The 22,776-nt window shown below is 35.4% G+C and overlaps 1 protein-coding gene across 7 annotated transcripts in view; it reads left to right on the top strand.

The window, feature by feature from the left end:
• The window catches only part of ROBO1 (roundabout guidance receptor 1), a 1,126,854-nt gene extending 1,111,955 nt beyond the window's left edge, over nucleotides 1-14,899 (top strand). For all 7 annotated transcript variants that reach the window (XM_025449655.3, XM_049104797.1, XM_049104795.1 and 4 more), the window contains 3 exons: nucleotides 5,816-6,124; nucleotides 11,541-11,737; nucleotides 13,189-14,899. In XM_025449655.3, coding sequence (XP_025305440.2) covers nucleotides 5,816-6,124; nucleotides 11,541-11,737; nucleotides 13,189-13,203 — 521 coding nt within the window. In that variant the 3' untranslated portion in view covers nucleotides 13,204-14,899. The remainder of the gene's footprint in view (nucleotides 1-5,815; nucleotides 6,125-11,540; nucleotides 11,738-13,188) is intronic.
• The last annotated feature ends 7,877 nt before the right edge of the window (nucleotides 14,900-22,776 follow it).

Consider the following 22,776-nt stretch of genomic DNA (forward strand, 5'->3'; position numbering starts at 1 on the left):
TGAAACACCAAAGTTATTTTTTCAAGTCAATTTTAGAAATACCAAAGAAATCTACTGAAATAGTTAAAGCCAAAAATTAATTTGAAATACTATTTGGATTTTTCATTGCTTATTTCACAAAAGTGATTATGCAAAATTATTACAAGATATAATGTAATGTAGAAGCCAATAATTATTTTCATGAAGCCATAAAAATAGGCAAAATGGAGATATGACTAAAGTTATTTTAAAAATTTTAACTTCCTAAAAAAAAAAAATAAAAAAAATAAAAATAAAAAATAAAAATAAAAATTTTAACTTCCTTTCAGCATTTTGATAACCATCTGTCTTTTGGTTATGTTTCTCATACAAAAAAAGTCTTCAGTATAATTCTGGATACTTTCTGATTTGATTAAAAAATACCAAAATATGTATTATTTTATACATATCTGGGAATGCATATTGATTAGGTAAAGTCAAGTAAATGCAAATACTTCTCTATGCATCAAAATAAGAGAAATGCACACATTCTTGATAGCAGTGGTTAAGACGTGGGAACACTGGGTCATTTCCGCTGATCAAAATACTATACTACATTTTTTGAAAAACAATTCATAGACCATTTCATGAAGAAACTCAGTGGCAGACACAATTTGTACAATTTATAAAGAGAAAGAAGAGAGGAGAGGAAAGAATTTAAAGAGCTATGAACTGTTAAAATGTAAATTAAACATAATAGTAAGACATGAAGAGTTTTTTCTTTGATTTTTGCTATTTAATGATTAAAAGGTTAACTATGATGGATGAGTTTGATTATTATCAATAGACTTCCTTTGTGAACTAATTTCAGAATATAGTATATCAGTCTTGAGTTTGTAGTGTCTTTACTTTGCAAATTTTGTTCAGCTTCTGTATTTGGCTTTTTGTGAGCTATATAAAGAACTGCTAGTCTGATCTGATGAAGAGTGGTTTGTGATGAGCCTTGTCAGTCAGTAGCTGTATTAGTTTTCTAGGGCTGACCTAACAATGCAGTATAAACTAGATGGCCAAAATATTAGAAATCTATTTTCTCGAAGCTCTGGAGGCTAGAAGTCCAAGATCAAGGTGTTGACAGAGTTGATTTCTTCTAAGGCCTCTCTCCTTGGCTTGTAGAGGTACATAGTCTCCTGGGTCATTTACTTGGTCTTTCTCCAATCTATGTATGTCTCCTAATATTCCCTTCATATAAGGAAACCAGGTAGATTGTATTAAGGCCCAATTTACTGTAGGACTCAATTTACTGTAATTACCTCTTTAAAGACCCTGTCTCGAAATCCCATCTCATTCTGAGATGCAGGGGAGTTGGGACTTTAGCATATGAACTTTGAGAGACAAAGTTCAGCTCATAGAGCACTGTGACCATACCTTGTTCTGTCGGTAAATCCTCGGCCTCAGTGAGACATATGGAGTCCTCCAGGCTCAGCGGAGCACTGTGTGCTGTAGTCACAATTGACAGGCTGAATCTGTTTATTTATCTCATATTTGCTGCTTACAAGTCTAACCCAGATGAAGGGTAGGATTAAAACATATGAATATTTATTAGTCGGAGTCTTAGTGAGTTAAAGCCAAGCATAAGTGCATTTCTAGGACCTTCTAATAGATTCTTCCCACCCCCTCCTTTCAACCCTTTCGATGCATTTACATACTTGATTTAAAAACCAAATCTACATTATTTCTCCAGCCCTACTTTTCATAAATTATAAATTCACCACCCTCTTTGGAATGATGTTATTTTGACTTGATTTATCATTAATTACAAGGTCTTGGGACTTTAAGCAGCTAAGTAAGTAAATAGAGTACTGGATCTCCATACTGAGTTAATGCTGGCAGAAATATCTGCATACACATGCTCTTACATTTTACTTGATATACATTATACTGGAATTTGGGATATATTGTATAAAGAATGATGTTTATAAGATGACATAAGGTGTCTATACATATATGAATCCATGATTCTATTCGTTAAATCCAGTTTGAGCTATTATTGATATATACTGAGTGAAAAGTACTGCTTATCACTCTGTGAAATACAGAATTGTTCATACTATAATGATCTCTTCTTTGACTCAGCACTTATCTTATAATACCTAAAAAAATTATTTGTTAACCCATCTGTATGAGAAATAAAACCTACAAGCATTTGCCTCTCATCATCAATTAGTTACAGAAGCAATTATATCCAGGAGGTTAGAACTCTTCTAATTACCATTGGGTTCTCTTCTCCTACCTGTGTTATAGAGCACCTGGTAATAGATTTTGTCTCAAGAGTCGGATTCCTAAGATTTTGTATGCTCTTATAATAGTGGTAATCATCAGCTTCAGTACCTGATGAACCCAGACATTTTATGATTTGGTGATAGTGGCAGTTACTTTCTGCCTGCTTGATAATCTGTGTTTGCAATTTGGAGTTTAAATCTGTAGCAAGGAGATAGTGCAGAAAAGAGCCTGCAGGCACTCACTCCAATTTGCTGCCAGGTATGATCTGAATTTGATTGTTCTCCTTTTTTGCCAGTCCCAGGCTTAGTCTGAACTTAGAACTGCTCTGCCTTGGGTCACTTGGCTTTAAGCCACTCAGTACAGTCTGGTTTTTGACTCTTTACAGTTAAATAAGTAGCAGATAAGGGAGGACTCTCATGATAATACCTTTTTTTAAGTATTGTTTTTTATTTATTTATTCATGAGAGACACACAGAGAGAGAGAGAGGCAGAAACACAGGCAGAGAGAGAAGCAGGCTCCATGCAGGAAGCCCGATGTTGGACTCGATCCTGGGACCTCAGGATCATGGTCTGGGCCAAAGGGAGGCACTCAACCACTGAGCCACCCAGGCCTCCCTGTTTTTTTTTTTGTTTTTGTTTTTTCAAAGTCCATTAAGGTAGTAGTAAAGAGGAAAACCAGACACAGTGACAATGGTAGTATATGGTGTAAGGCAAAAAAAAATTTGATTTTGTAGAATCAGTAGAAAATTAATGTCATTGTCTGTACTTTGGCCACCAATTTAGGTAATGTTTAGAGGCTATTTACATGAAACTAGAGCATGATGAGCCATTAGAACTAACAACAGCAAAAAAAAAATGCAATTAGAAGTTGGATTACTTGTAATAATGGAGTCCTAATAAAATAGCTGGTAGGAAGATGGTACATCAAGCCCTCTTTTTCCAAAGACCAGTATGATCAATTTTGATGACTTAGTTTTAGCATATAATGTCAAAAGGAAATTAGTTTAAAAAAGACTAACATCTACTTATGGGACAAGAATGATTAATTCTTTTTAAAAAAGTATGTAAGAATGAGAAACACTAGATTAAAACTGCTATTTCCTAGAATCCTTATTGGCTCTATGTTAAGAATTTCTAAGACATGGGACCCTTGGGCGGCTCATTTGGTTCAGTGTCTGACCTTTGGTTTCAGCTCAGACCATGATCCTGAGGTGGTGGGATCAAGCCCCCCATCAGGCTCCACACTGAGCACGGAGTCTGCTTTAGATTCTCTCTCCCTCTGTCCCTCCCCTGTGCTCTCTCTTTTTCGCTCTCTCAAATAAATAAATAAAATCCTTAAAAAAAAATTCCTGAGACATGATTTTAATATTCAAGAATTTCTCGTGCTGGTACATGTTAATGATAGTCAGTGGAACATTGTCAGTAATAGTAAATTATATGGAAACAACCTAAATATTCTTCTATAAGGATTGGCTAAATAAATAATAATATATTCATAAAATAGAGCATTATACAAACTTTTTTTAAAAAAAGAGACAGAGCTATATGTACATACATATAGGGAAATGTAAGCAACTGCACAGTTAGGTAAAAAAAATGCAATTCCACCTATGTCAATAAGAAAGGCAGACTGCATATTTTGTGTGTGGTACTTTTTATCAGACACCCACATAGGGGTGGGCAGACAGCACTATACAACCCTAGGGGTGGCCATTTTATATAGTCCCTGATGTGAATGATGCTTCCTGGAATTATGCAACTTAGCAGGCCTAATTTGTGTGTATAAATAATTTCTGGAGTGATCTATAGAAAAATATTCAAACTGATTATCTCCACATTATCAATATTGAGGATTTGAAATGGAGATAGAAAGGTATGAGAACTTTCAAGTTCTTATGTACTTTTGATTTATTTTTAGCATGTCAATGTATGCTTTTTTGTTGAAAATGCTAGTATTAATTTTTTAATACTAAGCATTTAATACATGTTTTATAAACACTTTTTAGTTGATTTATTCTATCACATAGGTATTCCTCTCCAAATATGAAAACATTACCATTTCTGAAGTCATGACTGAAAAAACCATACTGATAATTCCCAAATCTCTATATATCTGGGCTTGACTGCTTTTGAAACTCAGATTTTATGTACAAAACCTATTGGACATCTTTATCTAGATACTTCAAAGGCTCCTCCTATTCACTTTTATAAAACTGAGCTCATACTCTTCCTCTGAAGGCCATCCCCTCCTTCCTTACCTTCAGTGAAGTTTCTCTCACCCATCTAGTAAAGTATAGCAGAAATCCTAGAAGTCATCCTAGCATCTTTCCTTTCCTTCCCCTACTATATTCCATTGATCATTAAATAATACTGATTTTTCTTCCTTAAGGTCTCTCAAATACATCTCATCTGAACAGCCACCAATATAGTTCCATCCCCTATCATTACTTATCTGAGGTATAACAATAACCTCTTGCCCTCATGGATTCAAGCCTTTCCTTTTAATTTGTCCTCCATACAAAAGGCAAAACAAACTAAAACTAAAATATCTTCATATTCTTCTGCTAAGTTACCAACTATTGTTAGGCTATTTCTACTCCCTGGAATATGTATGTAAGAGTCAAAGGTAGCACCTCTTAAAGAAAATTTATTTTCTAGAGACCAATTTTTTTTATCTACTTTTATCCTTAAGTATAAAAAGTTGAATTATATATAATGTCCAGTTATAATATATAACATTAACTTAGATTTATACCAGAGGTTATCTGGTTTAAAACCTCTGGGTGGAGTTGTTTCAGTGGCTTAGCAGCTAAGTGTCTGCCTTCAACTCAGGGTATGATCCTATGGTCCAGTAATCAAGTCCCATATTGGGCTTCTTGCGAGGGGCCTGCTTCTCCCTCTGCCTGTATCTCTGTCTCTTTCTGTGTCTCTCATGAATGAATGAATGAATAAATAAATAAATCTATCTTTAAAAAAAATAATAGCTTTGGGTGCAGATACAGGGTACAGAGATCTCATCATTAAATGGTAGGTTATAAACACAGGAATCAGAAATTAAGAATCTAAGGGCATTGGCCCTGGTTCTGATCATATATAGGTTTGAGACTGAAAAATAACTTAAGGTCATGTGTTTGAGTTTTCTTTTTTACAGAATGAGAAAGGATTTAGGCTAGATTAGAGTTGGCAAATAGGTTTCAACTCAAGTCCCAACCTCACTCAATCTGAAGTGGTTGCCCAAAGAATAAGGGTTTATATCTGGGACCAGCAACATTGTGCTAAAATGAGTTAAGAAGGTATATCATAGTTGGGGGAGGGAATGTTATAGCATATATTCCCATATTAGCTTATCCCAAGAGTAGATTATCTTTAAGTTCCAGCTCTGTGATTCAGTATTTTTCTGCCTTACAACAGCGAACATACATTGAAATTGTTGATCTTCTTTTTCCTTGGTTATCATCAATTATTCTAGTTCATTTAAGTTATATTATCTCACAACTGAATGTGACTCCAATAATACTAATATTTAACAATTTTATAAGTGGCAGACTTTTACGGTATTTTAAATATTTCTTTCTAGATCTACCACCTCCTCCGGTGCCACCACCTGCTATAAAATCACCCACTGTCCAATCCAAGGCACAGCTGGAGGTGCGACCTGTTATGGTGCCAAAACTCCCTTCTATAGAAGCAAGAACAGACCGATCATCAGATAGAAAAGTAGGCAGTTACAAGGGGAGAGAAGTACTGGATGGAAGACAGGTTGCTGATATGAGAACCAATCCAGGTGATACCAGAGAAGCACAGGAACAGCAAAATGATGGAAAAGGACGAGTAAACAAGGCAGCAAAACGAGACCTTCCACCAGCAAAGACTCACCTCATCCAAGGTACTGATTTCTTCAAACAACAAGTAAATACCGATTGAACACATGTTTGCAAGTTGTACTGTTAGGTTCTCTTAGGCCTAGTGAAAAATACAAGATTTAGAAATGTACTCTCTAATGGAGGAGATAAGCATGTACTCAAATAATTTTAATATAATTAAATTAAATATGTAGCATCATATAAGACTTCCTTGGAGAAGTGCCAGCTGAGTTGGGTTTTAAAGGAAAGCGTGATTTCAACAAGTTAAATGGAGAGAAGAGGATAGCAGGTAAAGGAAATAGGTGGAGAAAAAAAAATGGGAGTGGAAAAACAAATGTTTGGTGAACATTGATTTCTAGTTGAGCCAGACACAATATATGAAAGGTAAAACTAGAAAGGCAGCCAGGCCAGATTGGGAAGGTCGGGAATGTGATCTAGGGTGCGGGATTTATGATATAGGCAGTGGTGAGCCAGCAAAGAATTTTGAACAAGAAATGACAAAATCAGAGTTTTATTTTAATTTTTATTATTTTTTAAAATATTTTATTTATTTATTTATTCATGAGAGACATACACAGAGAGAGGTAGAGGCACAGGCAGAGGGAGAAGCACTTCTGTAGGTGAAGGTATCAGAACATTGTAACATTTCTAGGTATAAACTATGAAAACACTGAATTAAAATAGTTGTGTGGAAAAAAAGGAAAGAACCTACATTGGCATTTCAGAGATGGAACCATGTTGACTAATTCAAAGTAGAAGAATAGAATGAAATTATGGAGTAAAGCAAAAGTTACTCAAATGTTATTTAGATGGCCCTGTTGGCTAGTAGAACCTAATTGTACTGACCAAAGTAGGGAAAAAAAAAAAAAAAAAAACAACTCAGAAATGTCTTAGGGAAAAGAATTTCAATTTTGAATGGATTAAGGTGCTGCTAAGAGCACAGATATGAAGAAAATCAATAAGACTTTAGAGAATTAAGTTTAAAGATCAGGAGAAAGGTCATGAGTAGAGAGTGGGATTTCAAAATGGCAACACAGAGGGAAAAATTGCATGAATTACAAAGGCTAAATTATCTGCAGTGATATACTGGTTAATGTCGAGCAATCAATTCTCTAGGAGGAAAACAAAGCAAAACCCTAATTTGTAGCCATTTACTCACTTCTATTGGGTAGTTACTTACAAGGTGGCTGGTTTCAAGCTGCTGATATGAAGTCAGTGAATGTGGAGTTGGGAAGACTGGGTACTTTTTTTAAGCATGTGAGCCAGCTCCAACATACCAATAATCAGCAATGATTATATTCAAAGGTCAGGCACAAGAATGACTTTCTATAGTGGAAACTGAGATTGGATACACCAAGAGATATAAAATAATCAAGATCGCCAAGCCAGAGAGAATAGTATCCTAGAAAGAATGGTGGAGGAAATTTTAAGATAGAAGAAATCTAAAATGCCACAAGTGAAAGGTGGATATCAACAGGAAGTGGGGGTTGGGGGAGAGAATACAGGAGGATGTTGCAATGTATTATTTGTGGGTGGTATTCAAAAGAACTGTTTTTAGTATTGTAATCAGAATAGAAGCCAGATTATAGGGGGTTCCAAAGTAAATGGAAATTGTGGAAGGGAGGTGGTGAGCTCTTTTCAGAAGACTGGGAGGAGAACAGGTTGGGACGAGTTTGCCAGGAAGGCAGACTTTGTAGAAATACTTTAGGATAGGATTATTATAGGTGAAAGAGAAGAAACCATTTAGGAGAAAGAAATATAATAAAAGGGGAGATTGATGGAAAAAGTCAGAAAAGAGTGGGCGGGAAATGAATCTTAGAAACCGGTAGGGGGCACATCAACTACTAGTGTATTATAATAGATCTATCGTGGTAAGGTTAGACCGCAAGCTCTTATTCTGTTTATTTTGGGCACTTGATCATTAGCAACTTTCTGTCAAAATGGGAGTCAGTTTCATTGTTCTGTGACAGGAAGCCTGAACTCCTAATCCAGGCATGGACTCAGCAGTAAAGCGATGAGTAAAACTACATTTCAGTCAGATGCCTCTTACTGCAAAGTACTTGGTGTCATCACCACAATCCAAAGTTTGAAAAACTTAGCTGACTTTTTATCAGTTAAGCAAAAGATGATCTGGCTCTGAACTTTTGATCCATACTATACTCTAAGTAATGATTTATAAATATAATGTCATGACATAAATTATAAAGTTTATATGTGCCCTGAAAGTATAGACCAATTTGCTGCTCTAAGGAAACTTCCCCCAAAGCAGGTGGATTTCTTCAGGAGAAAATTGTACAAGGGGAAGATCTTGGTGTATGCACAATTAGAACAAAGAGATGAAATTATTTCACCAATCTTTAGAGATTTAATAAATTATCCTGTGTGTTATATAATTCCAATATAATTGGAACCATTAATCTAGAAACAAGAAACACTATTTTATGGTCAGCATTGAGATACACTGACCAGATTTTTATTTCATAGGTCTTGCTTTCCCAAATTCTTATTTGAACCATAACCCTATATATATGTGTCATTAAATGATCATTTCTATGCACTGCTGTAATTTTCACCTTAATACAATTTAGTTGACATTATTTAAAATGAGAGAGGCACTGTGATTTACATGGGTAATGAATAATCATTTTTAATTAAAGAGAGTGGTCTTCTAGACTTGAATGACTGATCTTTTTGCTGACATTTACCTCAATCATTTCAATTTCTTTCTACATCTATCAGACATCCACTGTGTTATAAAACATTGTACTGGTCCTGAGATTTACATGTAAACATGAACCTTGACCTCAAGAAGCTTATAGTTAGAGACAAAAATAGGTAATCTGTAGATTCATAGATATATTCATATTTGGTGAAATGTTAATGATGCCATACTTGGAAGTCCAATGAAGGGATGGTTAATCCAGTCTTGTGAGATATGTAAGGCAAAGAAAGACTTATTGGTCTTTCCTGGTGAAAATGACACATAAGCTGAGTGTTCAAGGTGGGCAAAACTTAAGTTGTCTAAGGAAAGTGGATAGATTGTTTTGTGAGAGAAACTCAGCCTGAAAAACTCTGAGGTACATTGAGAAAATTATAAGAAATGGAGTGTTACTAGATGGTAAAGACGGTCAAAGGGGAAGCTCTTGAGATAAATGTAAGATTAAGTCATAGAGTGCCTGTAGTTCCCATAAGAAGGCAGCTGAGTGAATATGGTTTAGAGAGGAATGACTCAAGACAGGGATCTGTTAGCAGGTATTTCCATCCCTGGACAAGAGACGTAGAGAATACAAACCAAGCCATAGAAGCAGAGATGAATGAGTGGGAAAATTCACAATTTGACATTTTTTAGTGTTAAAAATCAGATTCACCTTTGCGTATTTGAATGTGTGGAAAAAGTACATTTAAAGAGTACTGGCAGGTTGTTGGAAGGCAGGGAAGACTCTAAGATAATTTTAGTTTTCTATCTTTGTTGTCTTAATGATTAGTATTATCATTAACTAAATTAGGGAATACAGAGAGGGAAGAAAAGAATGGACATGATGAAGTTGATGTTTGACATACCGAGTTTGAGGGATAACTGAAGAGGAAATTTTCAATTCAGATCAGGAGTTGGAAATATAAATTAAGGCTTTATCATGAGAAAATATTAATTAAATCTACTCATTCATTCACTCAAAACTATTTCTCAATGACCTATTATATGTGAAGCTGAAAGTATATCAAAACACAAAACACAGAAATGTAACTGCCCTCATGACAGTTATATTCTAAAAAAGGTTACAATCCATGAGAATGGATGAAATTACCCAAAGTGAGTGGGGGAAAAGAATGTAGATATACACTAGGCTAAAAGTAGAAACCTGCAGGGCATCAACATTACATAAGAAGAGCCCACAGAACACTGGCTGGGAAGGTAAGAGAACTAGAATCTGGGAATAGTGATGTTTAAACTAACTGATGGTGGTTTCCAGATAAAGGGCCGTGAGACATAAGGAATGAAACATGATTAGCATTATCAAAGTCAACATTGAATTTTCTCTTTCACTGTAGTAATTAGGTCATGGATAGATTTCAGTGGGATTCATAGTAAACAGGAGTTGTGTCTACCACTACTGAGTCCGAATTGCTTTAAGAAGCTTTGCTGAGCTATAAGGACAGGAAGATGGTATTGACTCATGTGGAGCACAGGCTTAAGGGGAAAATTTTGAGCAAGAGAGAGATTTTATATTATAGTTTGACAAAAATTAAAGTCAATGGAGAGGAAAAAGTCAATGATGGAACATGAACAGGATATGAAGGTCACGGGAGTCCAAATGCTGTGAAGCGAGGATACTGGAACAGTGCTCTTCATGGACTGTGAGACCCCAACAAGTCCGATTCTGGATTAGGTGTAGAAATCGTGATGAGTAGAATGGAAGGAGAAAGGTACCATTAAGGAAGACTAAACAAGTGACATGGGTAGATTGGTTTGGCCATCCCAGAAAGAAAATATTTTGTGCAAAGGTCAGGGAGTATTGACTTAGAACTGGTGCTGGTTGGGCCAGAAGGAAGCCTTCTTCATTCTGTAGGAGAGAACATGGAAACCTCAGGGCGGGGATCAGATTTCATTCAGGTAGTGGGGACATTAGAGGAAACATTTGGGGGCACATAGAAAAGTTGGTTTTTCACATGTTTGGTGTCCAAAGAGTATAGTGGACGGGCATTGGAGAGAAGTTAGCAGCTGGAGAATGCATCAGTACAAGCAGCACCTAATTTAAAGCAGTATAGAGATAGAAATTCAAGAGATGCCGTTTAATTCGAGTGATTTGCGTTTTGCAGTAACAGGGATGGCAGGCTTCTAAGATTCAGAGCTCCACAATGTAAATATGATGTTGAAATGGAGGTTGACATCTTGGTGTCTGGAAAGTGAACATGGGCTTGGTTCTGTTTTAGTAATTTGAGAAAACTGGGCTTTGTTTCTATCAATGCCTTGAAATAATCCTTCATATTTTGCACGAGGATTTCCAGTCTCCTGTTTTTACATCAACACTAGAAGCTCCTCTGGGTATAGATATTTTAACACTTTTTTAGAAAAGAAGGAACTAAAACCTAAAATAATTGGAGATCCTATAGTGAAGGATAGAACTGGAAGCTAAGTCTGACTCCAGCTTTGGTTTACCTCCTTTAATGATGTTGGTCCCCAGTGAGTTTGAGGTCAGACAAGAACTTGTGACTGAAGGCAACTTGAATGCCACCTCACTACCAGGAAAGACAACAAGACTTGTTATATTGTTTTTTAGGATGGTGCTGCCTTTTTAATTATTGTTATAAAATGTCCTCCTTTATTCCTCAAAAACATTGATGCTTCCCCATTCAGAATTACAGTCACAAATGATGTTACTTTATGCAATGAAAATGTACAGTAGTGTTCATGTGCACGTATTGCATTTCATTACACAGAGGATATCCTACCTTACTGTAGACCTACTTTTCCGACATCAAATAATCCCAGAGATCCTAGTTCTTCAAGCTCAATGTCATCAAGAGGATCAGGAAGCAGACAAAGAGAACAAGCAAATGTAGGTCGAAGAAATATCGCAGAAATGCAAGTTCTTGGAGGATATGAAAGAGGAGAAGATAATAATGAAGAATTAGAGGTATCTAATTTTTTTCCCAAGTTTCTCAACATTATACTAGTTGTTATATCAGTCTCAAAATCAGGAATATTTATCAGTCTACAGAAATGTTAGACTGTTTTACTACAAACCCTGATATTAGTGATCGCAGAGACTAAAATCCTGTTAATTTTATGATTTTCTTGAAATGTTTCCAAAGTTTTAAATGGTGATAACAATTTCTTTTTAGATCTGGAGGTCATAATTATTTGTAGATATTCAGTTAAGAAATTTACATGGCAGACATGTCATTAGGAAATAACTATTCATCTAGATAATATATTGCACAGTATTATATTAAGGTAGGTTATAAAAACCAGTAAGGATAAGGATTTGAATGAGGGTGCTTAGCCTATGTTAACTGCCACCCTGGTATCACTGGGGTTAATCTGACTTATTTGGCCAGCTATCTTCCACCTTCATTCTTCTGATAATGGGAACCTGATCCTTGGCACTCACCTTCCTGGGTGGAGGAGGATACTTCTTGAGTCAAATACATACTCCTTTTTTGGAATTTATAGTGACAAAAGATAGAATTGGCAGTAAATCATATCATATCACAAAATCACCTCCTATTTTTAAGACCATGTTTTCTCCATTTAATAAAGGAAAAACAAGTTGAGGGCAAATTTCTCTTCTTACAAATATATTTCATCCCAAGTAAATTGTTAAATGAATGTTACACTAAACTTTGAAAACTAGAAGATGAAAATTTTTGAGAAATGATGTCTAATTGATTTTTCTTTAATGTCCAAAGCATTTTGATTTTGAGGCTTGGGATAAGATTTTTCTTCCTGCAGTTGTTATGAGAGGTTGTCTTATAAGTTATTTTATTTGTTGTTTTTTAAAGTAAGAGAACCTTTCTGAGGAACAAAAAGTCATCATACATAACTCTAATACTTAAACCCAGGAAAATTTGAATTATAATGTTGAGTTGGGGCTGGGGGGAGTAGAGAAACCTGCCTTCTACTGCTCCTCGATCCTCTGTGCCACATGCCTCAATACCGAGACAACACACAGAACAATTTGGTATTTGTAGAGAACTGTTGGATTTTCTTTCTTTCTTTTAAAATTTATTTATTTATGTGTGTGTGTGAGAGAGAGAGAGAGTGCAGGGGCAGAGTTAGAGGGAGAAGCAGAAGCAGACTCCCAGCTGAGCAGGGAGCCTGATGCAGGGCTTGACCCCAGGGCCCTGAGATCATGACCTGAGCTGAAGGCAGACCCTTAACCAGCTGAGCCACCCAGCACCCTGGATTTTCTATCAAAACCAACTAAAGACAAATAAATGAGTTGTCATGAGCACCTCCTAACCTATGCCGGGGAATGAATGAAGAAACACAAACTATACGGTTGAAAATATGTAAATCAACATAACTATAAAACTCTACTCTAAGGTTTATTTTCAAATTTAACACAACACTTTTCTCTTACAGGAAACTGAAAGCTGAAGACAACCAGAGAGGCTTATGAGATCCAATGTGAAAATTATCACTCAAGACGCCTCATGTCTGATGACACATGACGCCAGATAAAATGTTCAGTGCAATCAGAGTGTAAAAATTGTCATTTTTATTCCTCTTATTAGAATACCATTTTTAAAAATTTTATTGGAGTTTTATTGTTGTTGTTTGATCCTTATCCCTTGAAGAACTCCCTTATTCCCCTCACTGTTGGAACAAACCATCACACCTTACTTCCAGCAAGGGAAGTATTTGACTTCTTGCTTCAGTCATCAGCCAGCAAGAGAGAACAACACACTTCTTTTGCATTTTGCCCCTGAGATATGGCATTGCACTGCTTACATACCAAGCCAATTTATAGCAAAGTATTGATCAAAGATTTGAAATTGATTAATCAACCTCATGCCAAGGGCTCTCAAGATATAATCTTTCTATTACCAACTGCTAATGCAAATTAAAACATACTTCATTTTAACATGATTTTAAAATCAGTCTTTCATACCACCCTATGCTGGGAGAAAATAAAACATAACAAAGGCAGAACAACCACAAATCAATTTGAATGGGGTAGAAACATTGTAAATATATGCTCTTTGCAACCCCTGGTGGTACTTTATTTTGTCTTCATTTCAACCATTGAAGTATACTCTTCTTGGAAATATACTTTTGGATAAGTAGGGGTAAGCCAGTTGGATCTTCTGGTTGTCTAGTCATTGTCATAAGTAAGCCTAGCAAAAAACCTTGTTCTATTTTTCAATCAAATGCAATTATAAATGCATATTACAAACAAATGGATGTTTTTAATGACCAATTGAATAAGGACATCCCTATCTTAACTGGCCTAAATTTCTTCTGGTAGTGTCAGTTCAACTTTCAGAAGTGCCACTTAAGGAAGTTTGATTTTTGTTTTTGTAATGCACTGTTTTTAATCTTTTTTTTTTTTTTTTTGGTTTTAAAAGCACAATCACTAAACTTTATTTGTAAACCATTGTAACTATTAACCTTTTTTGTCTTATTGAAAAAAAAATGTTGAGAAGCGTTTTTAACCTGTTTTGTTCATGCTCTATGTTTGTATTTGGAATATTTGAATGATGACAGATGGTGAAGTAACGTGCGTACTTTATTGTGGGCCATGAACCCAATGGTTCTTGCTTTTTCTGGACTGAAAGAAAAAAAGGTTTAAGTTTGTTGTGGCCAATGTTAAAACTTATAAGATTTTCTTATAAGCTTAAAGAGAGGCATTACTTGCTTTGAATTGCCAAATGATGCTCTCTGACTGTAGATTTTTATGATCCTTTTTTTGTTATAGGAATTTCATTGACTTAATAATTGGTGCTATTTGAGGAAAAAAAAAAAAAAACGTACATTGATTCATACACAGGTATCAGGCCTGACCCCACTGGAAAACAAAGCCAAACAAAACTGAACCACAAAAAAAAAAAAAAAAAAAAAAAAAAAAAAAAAAAAAAGCTGGTGTTCACCAAAAACTAAATGTGTTCACTTAGATAATTTGAAAGTTACATAGAAAGGGTGTGCAGTACTAAGGGAACAATCCATGTGATTAATGTTTTCATTATGTTCATGTAAGAAACCTCTTATTTTTAGCCATAATTTTGCATACTGAAAACCAATAATCAGAAAAGTAATTTTGTCACATTATTTATTAAAAATGTTCTCAAATACATCATTCTTTCTTGTGTTGATTTCTTTTTTTTTTCATTGTGTGATCAAATTTATTCCATTTAATCACAAAGTTGTGCTGTCTTAACATTTCACCACTAACTATATAATCAGATGAGTGAAGAATCTGTTTTCTGAACAACCAAGGGTTTACTTATAAGGAAAAATTCTCATTTTATTCCATGGATATTAAGATACAAGATCAATCAAACCTAAAAGTTATTTATCATAGAATACCATTTTAATATTAACGTTGTGCTAAAACATTTATATGTATCTGAATTTCAGTTAACCTATTTCTGAAGTAGGATTCAACTATGATAAATCTAATTTGTGAAGTTTGTGCCACTTACATTCCATCAATAAGAAAATTATATTACCCAAAATATTTATTAGTAACTTTCTGCTTTCTTGTTTACAAATTCATGTGAAATTTTAACAACTCTATACCTATCATATACTAGGTTGAACATTGTTTATTAGACTAAGATTAGCATATTCTAGTATTAACTTTGCATAGATGAGATGAGCAATAAAATCAATAAAGGTTTTTTTCCTATGAGATATATATATATATATATATATATATCATAATGTATGTGACTATATATATACACATATATATATAGTTAAATTTTGTGTTGATCACAGTTTGAAAAACTGGGGGAAAGAAAAGAAGGAAGATGTATTTTGAAGTTTAATTTTACAAAAATGAAGTAATCACCAGCATCTACTTAGGTCCAAAGGTCAAGAAGTCAGTTCCCAACTATTTCAAGGGAAACATTGGAGAGATGTGTTTAATGGCCTAATTTTAATCTTCCCTTGTTGAGATGACTATAAATTAGTCTCTATTTATTTATATCATGTGATATTCATACAAATTATTTGTATCAGAGGGCCTAGGTTTGAGTCCTGGTTTTGTCACAAGCTCTGTTTCCATTAACATGTTACTTAACCTCTGAGTCTCAGGTTCTTCACCTGTGAATTCAATAATGCCTACCTCATGGAGCTGTTGTCATGATTTAGTGAGTTAATGTATATGACATGGACTCTGTAAACCGCCCCCCCCAACAATATAAGGTAATGTATTGATAGACTGAAATTCATTGCACACATTCTATCCTCACTTTTCACATGTAGTTTGTTCCTAAAACCTTGCAAAGAGTTAAAAACATATCAAGGCATAAGTGTGGTAAAAGGATGGGGGTGATTCTATTTCCGGTGAGTAAATTCACTGTGAAATTCCTGATTGTGGAATAAATTATTGGTGTTTTGTTGTTGTTGTTGTTTCCTTGCTTTTGGATTCTTGAGGGCCATATAATGGGTGGTGATGTGGTGTTTTCAGTACATATTTCACAATTCAAGTGTGCAAGCATGCTGCTTGAGTTCAAAATAACTGTATTTACTGTATTTTGGCTACCATCCTGCTTAGTGGCAGAAAATATCATTTTCTTCTAGATGAACTCAATCATTTCTCACTTCCTGGTCATTCCAGATATAACGTCTGGATCTTCTCTTCCCTACCCTCTCTACAGGGTAACATCTAGATTCCAGAGGCTCTTCTTGTTTAGAAAGTATGTGTGGTGGTGGGGAGGGGTGACAGTAGAGACTTTTGACATTTTTGCTGGTGCCCAAGTTTCCAATGCCCATCATTTCTCAGAACTTTTACGCTACTTCTTCATTTTCTCTACCTCGATGTCCCTTAGTCATTGACACTCTTCCTAATACTTCTAAGCCCTTTGATGTAGGTTGGGTGTAGGGAGCAGAGAGTGGGACTTTTATATGCTCTTCCATGCTATGCTGAAGCTCAGGAGACTTAGGTGTGAGGTCCCTTCCTTGGGCCTCACAATATACTACTGTGTCTCTTTAGCTGCTTACCATTTAGGTTGTGTATAGGTTGTGGGAGGGGATGGTGGCTACGTCTGATATTTAAAGGAAACAAGCTTTGGTTCTGGATCCTGACCACCTATGCTTGAATCCTGACTCCACAAATTATTAGCTCTGTAGCCATGGGGAAATTATTTAGTGAATCTGTCTTAATCTTTGAGTGGTGATATTAAGAATATCAACTTTACAAGGTTGTTTGGGTTAAATGAATTCATATATGCAAAGTACATAGTAAATGCTAAATATTTATTGAGCAGTGCCTCCTCCCACTCTGATTTTGAACTGGAAAGTGGTGCTGTACTTTCAGAATCCTGAAACTCTACTTGACCAGAAAATGAGAAGGCACAGGAATCAGAAACCTAAGTGACACATTTGCCATATCTAATTCTCTCATCTCATGTTTCATTCTCTCTTCCCAGTGAGATAATGGAGGAGGGAGAGGAGGAGAGAAAGAGACAGAAAAGAGGGAAGAGAAAGACTCATGTAAATTGCATGCCAAGTCTTTGGTTTACAAGACCTTAGCTCTTGCAACTCAGCCTTCATTCTGCTACAGATTTCAAAAATCTATTTTGAAACCCCAAAGGGAGTGTTGAATTGCTATTCTATGGTAACCATTCCTTTGCATTTCTCTGGTAACTATCTGAGGGCATGTACATAGAAAGCCCTCTCATCTGCTGGAAATGGGAAGTGAGATAGAAAGGGGGAAATAGTCTGTAGCAGGTGTGATGTCTGTTGATACTCCAATTTACGATCTTGCTACAAAAGAATATAATTAAACATTAAAAACAAGCTACTCTTTAAAAACAAATATCTTTTCTCAAATTCTAGTTTTATCAGTTTATTTCAAGAGAATTTAGCAGTAATTTAAAAGAAAAATGTAAAAAACAGGGAGTTGGCACCAGACCAAACTAAATATTGAGCATGAGAGTATAAAGATCACTTTAGTGTTAAAAAGTCTTAAGGATTTTCTTCTAGAAAAATACGGGAATTGACCTTTTTCTTTTCATAAAGTTTCATAGAGTTTGTAGCAGGACTCCTAACCAAAAGCCTTAAGGACCTTTTGTTTTTGGATCCCTAAACTTGGTTCTCATTTTGGTATTGATAGAAGATTCTTTACCATCTATGAACACACTCAAACTATAAAGTCCAGTGTCTGCTCATTAATGTCGGATTTTGTCTGTAACACACCAAATGACTGCCATCTCTACCCCAATATATCATTATATCCCATATATCATTTTCATCAGCATTTTAATTTTTATTTCATTTTTATGGAATGACAAAAAAATGAAATATTCAGATAAAACTACAGGAACAAGTGACAACTATGCCAAAACTGAGTTGTCTGCTTAGCACCCATGTGTGTCCACTGTAACATGCTGAATTTAGTGGCTTAAACAAATTAATACACAATGAACATAAATGTAGACTATATGGAAATGAAATGTAAGAAATTCCAGATCTTGGGCTTAAAAATAAAAGATTTTATTCACATGAGGAATACAAATACATAAAGTTATTTTGAGTTAGCAAGTTGATTTTTAACCAAATCCTCAACCTTTTTTTTCAGATGTATGAGGTTGTATGAGAAAACAAACGTTGCTTTATTTTTCAAATAGTAGATAAATCTTTATTCTTAAAATTTCTTGTCATTCTTAAGAACAAACTAGAGTAATTAGCATTTTAGGTGCCATTAGTTTAGAAAGTTTGTCTTTCTCTTTCCCTTATTCCTTGTTTTGAATGCTAGTGAGGGAGAGAACAAAAATGAATATTTAAAAAAAATATTTTCAAAGATAATTGTTCTCCAGAAGCTCTAAGCCTGTTTCTCAAATTGATGATGTCCATGAATACCTGTCTTCTGGTTATAAATATGAACTCCTGATTCCTGTTCTGATCCTGCTAAATCAGAATCTTAGGAGGCAAGGCCTAATAATTTACATTTTGGAGACAATCTCAGGTAATTTTAAGTTTAGAAAAAGAAAAAAAAAAAAAAACCTTGAAAACCACTACCTTAACAAATCAAGTATATGTTTCATTGTAATATACCTCAAACTGCAGTGAACCTTTGAGTTGGCCGTGTTTTGCAATCACTTTCAGCCAGGCAATAGTCACGATGTAGTTTTGATTGCTATAAAAAAACACATCTCATACAAAAAGGAAGTATTTATCAAATTTTATTTACCTCACCAACAAGGGAAACAGAAGAAAGATAAAGAGCATTTGAAGAATAGTTGTGGAAGGAACTTAAATATGATTGCTAAGTTAGTTAACTTACTACAGGGCAAGTCAAGTAAATGTTATCATTTCTGTTGACCTAGAGGATCACGGTATCTATCTTTCTCTTTAGGTTAAATAATCACTAGCCTTCAGAGGTACATAAAATCTGGACCTTTACCATTTGCAATTAGTCAAAAATGTACTTTGATAATTTGCATTCACCCAAAAGAACCAGATAAGGGTCAAAGAGTGACTTGGTCTTGTTTCTCCAGTGGCAGAATATGAAACAAAGATATGGTGCAATTTATTTGGGAGGTAATCCCAGGAAGTGGGTTTGGGAGCGTGAGGGGAATGGGAAAAAAATCTCAGCATAGGTACTGTAAAGTTGGTGAAGGTTCCTCTAGTGAGGACTCTACTGGCTCCAAGAAACCTGTAGAATACCTCCCCAATCCTTCTCCAAAAGACCGGTGCCTGGAACATTATCAGTTTACTCCTACTTCCCCATTGGTTGCAAACTGCTGGTGGGGCAGTGGTAGGGTGGGGGCTGGGGGTTCTCTCTCAAGCCTTGGTGAGTAGACCAAGTGAGAGTAGAAGACCCTGAGGAAGAAAGTGGACATGCTTATGGCAGGTGTCTGAAATGGAAAGGTGCCAGAATGAGGTAAGTCTGATCTTGAAGGGAATTGCCTGCCACAACAGCGTTCTCAAAGCCACATACTACAAGTGGGATTATTGGGAGATGCTTTAGTATGGTATCAAAAATCAAGCAATCATCAAATTACCTTTTTCAAATTTAAGATAAATTTTCTTACACTGTGGATGTATGAAATTATGGGTATTCATATTACCACCATATTGGTGGAATTCTTACCAATTATCAATTGTTGGTACTATATGTGTTGAGTTTAACTGCTAATTAACATATCTTGAAAATGTTTATACTATCAGCGTTGAAACAACACCAAAGCAAAACGAGTATGGAAATAGTGAGGCATAAGTGGGGTCATTAGAATAACTACAATCATGGATTTTCTAGCAGAGCATTAAGTTTTATAGTACCTACAAAAGAAAGGTATCCACAATAATTAAGTGGTACTTCAACTGTAACTGAAACGGGAAAAAATGGGGTCTGCATTGGGAATGAAGGATGAATCAATGGATGCCAAACATGCTGTTGCCACCAAATATTTAAAAGCTCCATTATCTTTAAGGGCATCTGGCTGGCTCAGTTGACAGAGGGTGTGACTTTTGATCTTAGGGTTGTGGGTTTGAGCCTCATGTTGAGTGCAGAGGATACTTAAAAATCTTAAATAAAAAAATAAAAGTTCTTTTATCTGGAGTATACGAATCTTACAATATTGCTTAGATTTCCAGAGACCACTTTTTTTTTAAAGATTTTATTTATTTATTCATGAGAAACACAGAGAGAGAGAGAAAGGCGGAGGGAGAAGCAGGCTCCATGCAGGGAGCCTGTTGTGGGACTCAATCCCGGGTCTCCAGGATCACACCCTGGGCTGAAGGCAGTGCTAAACCGCTGAGCCACCAGGGCTGCCCAAGACCACTTTTTAAAATAAGCAATTAAAACATAATTTCCAAAGCATAATAATTTTACATATATATGTATGTATATATATGCATATACACGGAATCCCACATTAACATTTTCAATATTAAAGTAGTTTTAGGGACACCTGGGTGGCTCCATCAGTTGGGCATCTGCCTTCAGCTCAGGTCAGGATCTCCAGGTCCTAAGATTGAACCCTGAGCCTCGAGTCAGATTCCCTACTCACTGGGGAGTCTGGTTCTCCCTCTGCCTCTGCTTCTCACCCTGCTCATGTTCTCTCTCTCTCTCTCTATCATCTATCTATCCACCTATCTATCCATCCATCCATCTATCATCCATCTATCATCTATCTGTCTCAAATGAATAAATAAAATCTTTTTTTAAAGGAGTTTTAACAATTTGATTAAACTTCTAAGTATGCATACCTTTGTCTTACCAGAAAAGGACTTGAGAAGCTGCTCAAGGTCATACAACATTGTTTGCGAAGTCAGAATTTTTAATTTCTTTGTCTAACCCAGAAATCCTGTTGCTCCCACTTCTGCCTTTCTATGGGGAAGAGGGATCTTTTGGAGAGGTTTTAACATTTTTCTTAACCTGTCTTTTTAAAACAGGCTATGACATTTATACTAAGTAATACCTTACCATTTTGAATACTTGAATACTTTAGGGAAAGATAAGTCAAGAAAAATAATAAATTACTTAGACTAATAATATACCTATGCATAGGATTAGCATATATTCAGAAGCTAATATATTTTATCTGGATGATTTACTATCAACGATTGTTAATTAAACTTCACATGTTTCAACTGTGCATAATTAAACAATAATTTTGAATAAACTTGATTTCTTATCTTGCTATATAATATGGTGCCAAAAATGTGACCACTGGACTATCCTAAAAATCTTAATCACCCTCTGCAAGGTCATCAAAAGCATTTGATTAACTTTTAAACTTTTACTCAAGCTTATAAACTTTTACTCAAACTCCCTACCCTGCTTTCAACCGAGGCATTCATTCATTGATTCAGCAGTCTACTGAGCATCTATTCTGTGCTTAGAACAAAGACAAACTCTGGAAGTGCTCACAATACAATGAGAGGCAGACACGGTCAAGTGCGAACCGTGTAATAGAAGTATTTACACAGTGCCTTAGTCCTTTTCGCTTGCTTTAATACAAATACCTTGAATGTGGTGGCTTATAAGCAACAGGAATTTATTTCTCACAGTTCTGAAGGCTACAAAGTTCAAGAACAAGGCACCTGCAGATTGCACGTCTGATGAGACCCTGCTTCTTGGGTCTTAGACAACCATCTTTACACTGAGTACTCACTCAAAGGGCAGAAGAGGAAAGGTTGCTCTCTGAGGTCTTTTTTACAAGGAAATTAATCCCATTTGTGAGGTTCCACCCTTATGACCTAATTACCTCCTGAAGCCCCACCTCTTAATACCATCTCACTGGGGTTTAGGTTTCAACATAAGGCTTTTAGGGGAACACAAATATTCATACTGTAGCACATAAAAATAAAAGAGTTTGTTAAAACTCTAACAGGAATTGACATATTTTGTCTAAATTATAAAAGGCTGTGAAGGAAGTCGTCAATTCATTTGTAACATAGAGAACTTGGGTTCTCTCAAAATCATACTCTTCCACTTGAAAAAGTATTGAATATGTTTAAAATTAAAATATATTTAGGTCAACCCTAAAGACAAATTCTTGATTATGTTTCTTTTTTAATATTTTATTTATGTATTCATGAGAGACACAGTTTGAGGAGAGAGAGGCAGAGACACAGGCAGAGGGAGAAGCAGGCTCCATGCAGGGAGCCCAACATGGGACTCGATCCCGGGTCTCCAGAATCACACCCTGGGCTGAAGGCAGCACTAAACCGCTGAGCCACCTGGGCTGCCCCCCACCCCCTTTTTAAAGATTTAAATTAAATTAATTAATTTAATTAATTAATTAATTTAAATTCTTGATTACGTTTTTAAAAAATGTGATTTGGATTTCTTTTGTTTTGTTTTGTTCTGGCCAGTTTCTATCATTCTCCTACTAAAATAACACTGGAATCACACAAACTTAAAGAATCAATCAATAAAAATATGAAAGAATCAACTGATAAAAATATTAAAAGGATTTGAAGTTAAAATGTTTTATATTTAATTTCACATGGAGCATCAGTGATGATGCTTCTGAACACAGTTTATATACATAA

This window comes from Canis lupus, chromosome 31, assembly GCF_003254725.2.
Source record: "Canis lupus dingo isolate Sandy chromosome 31, ASM325472v2, whole genome shotgun sequence".
NCBI classification, from domain to species: Eukaryota; Metazoa; Chordata; class Mammalia; order Carnivora; family Canidae; genus Canis; species Canis lupus.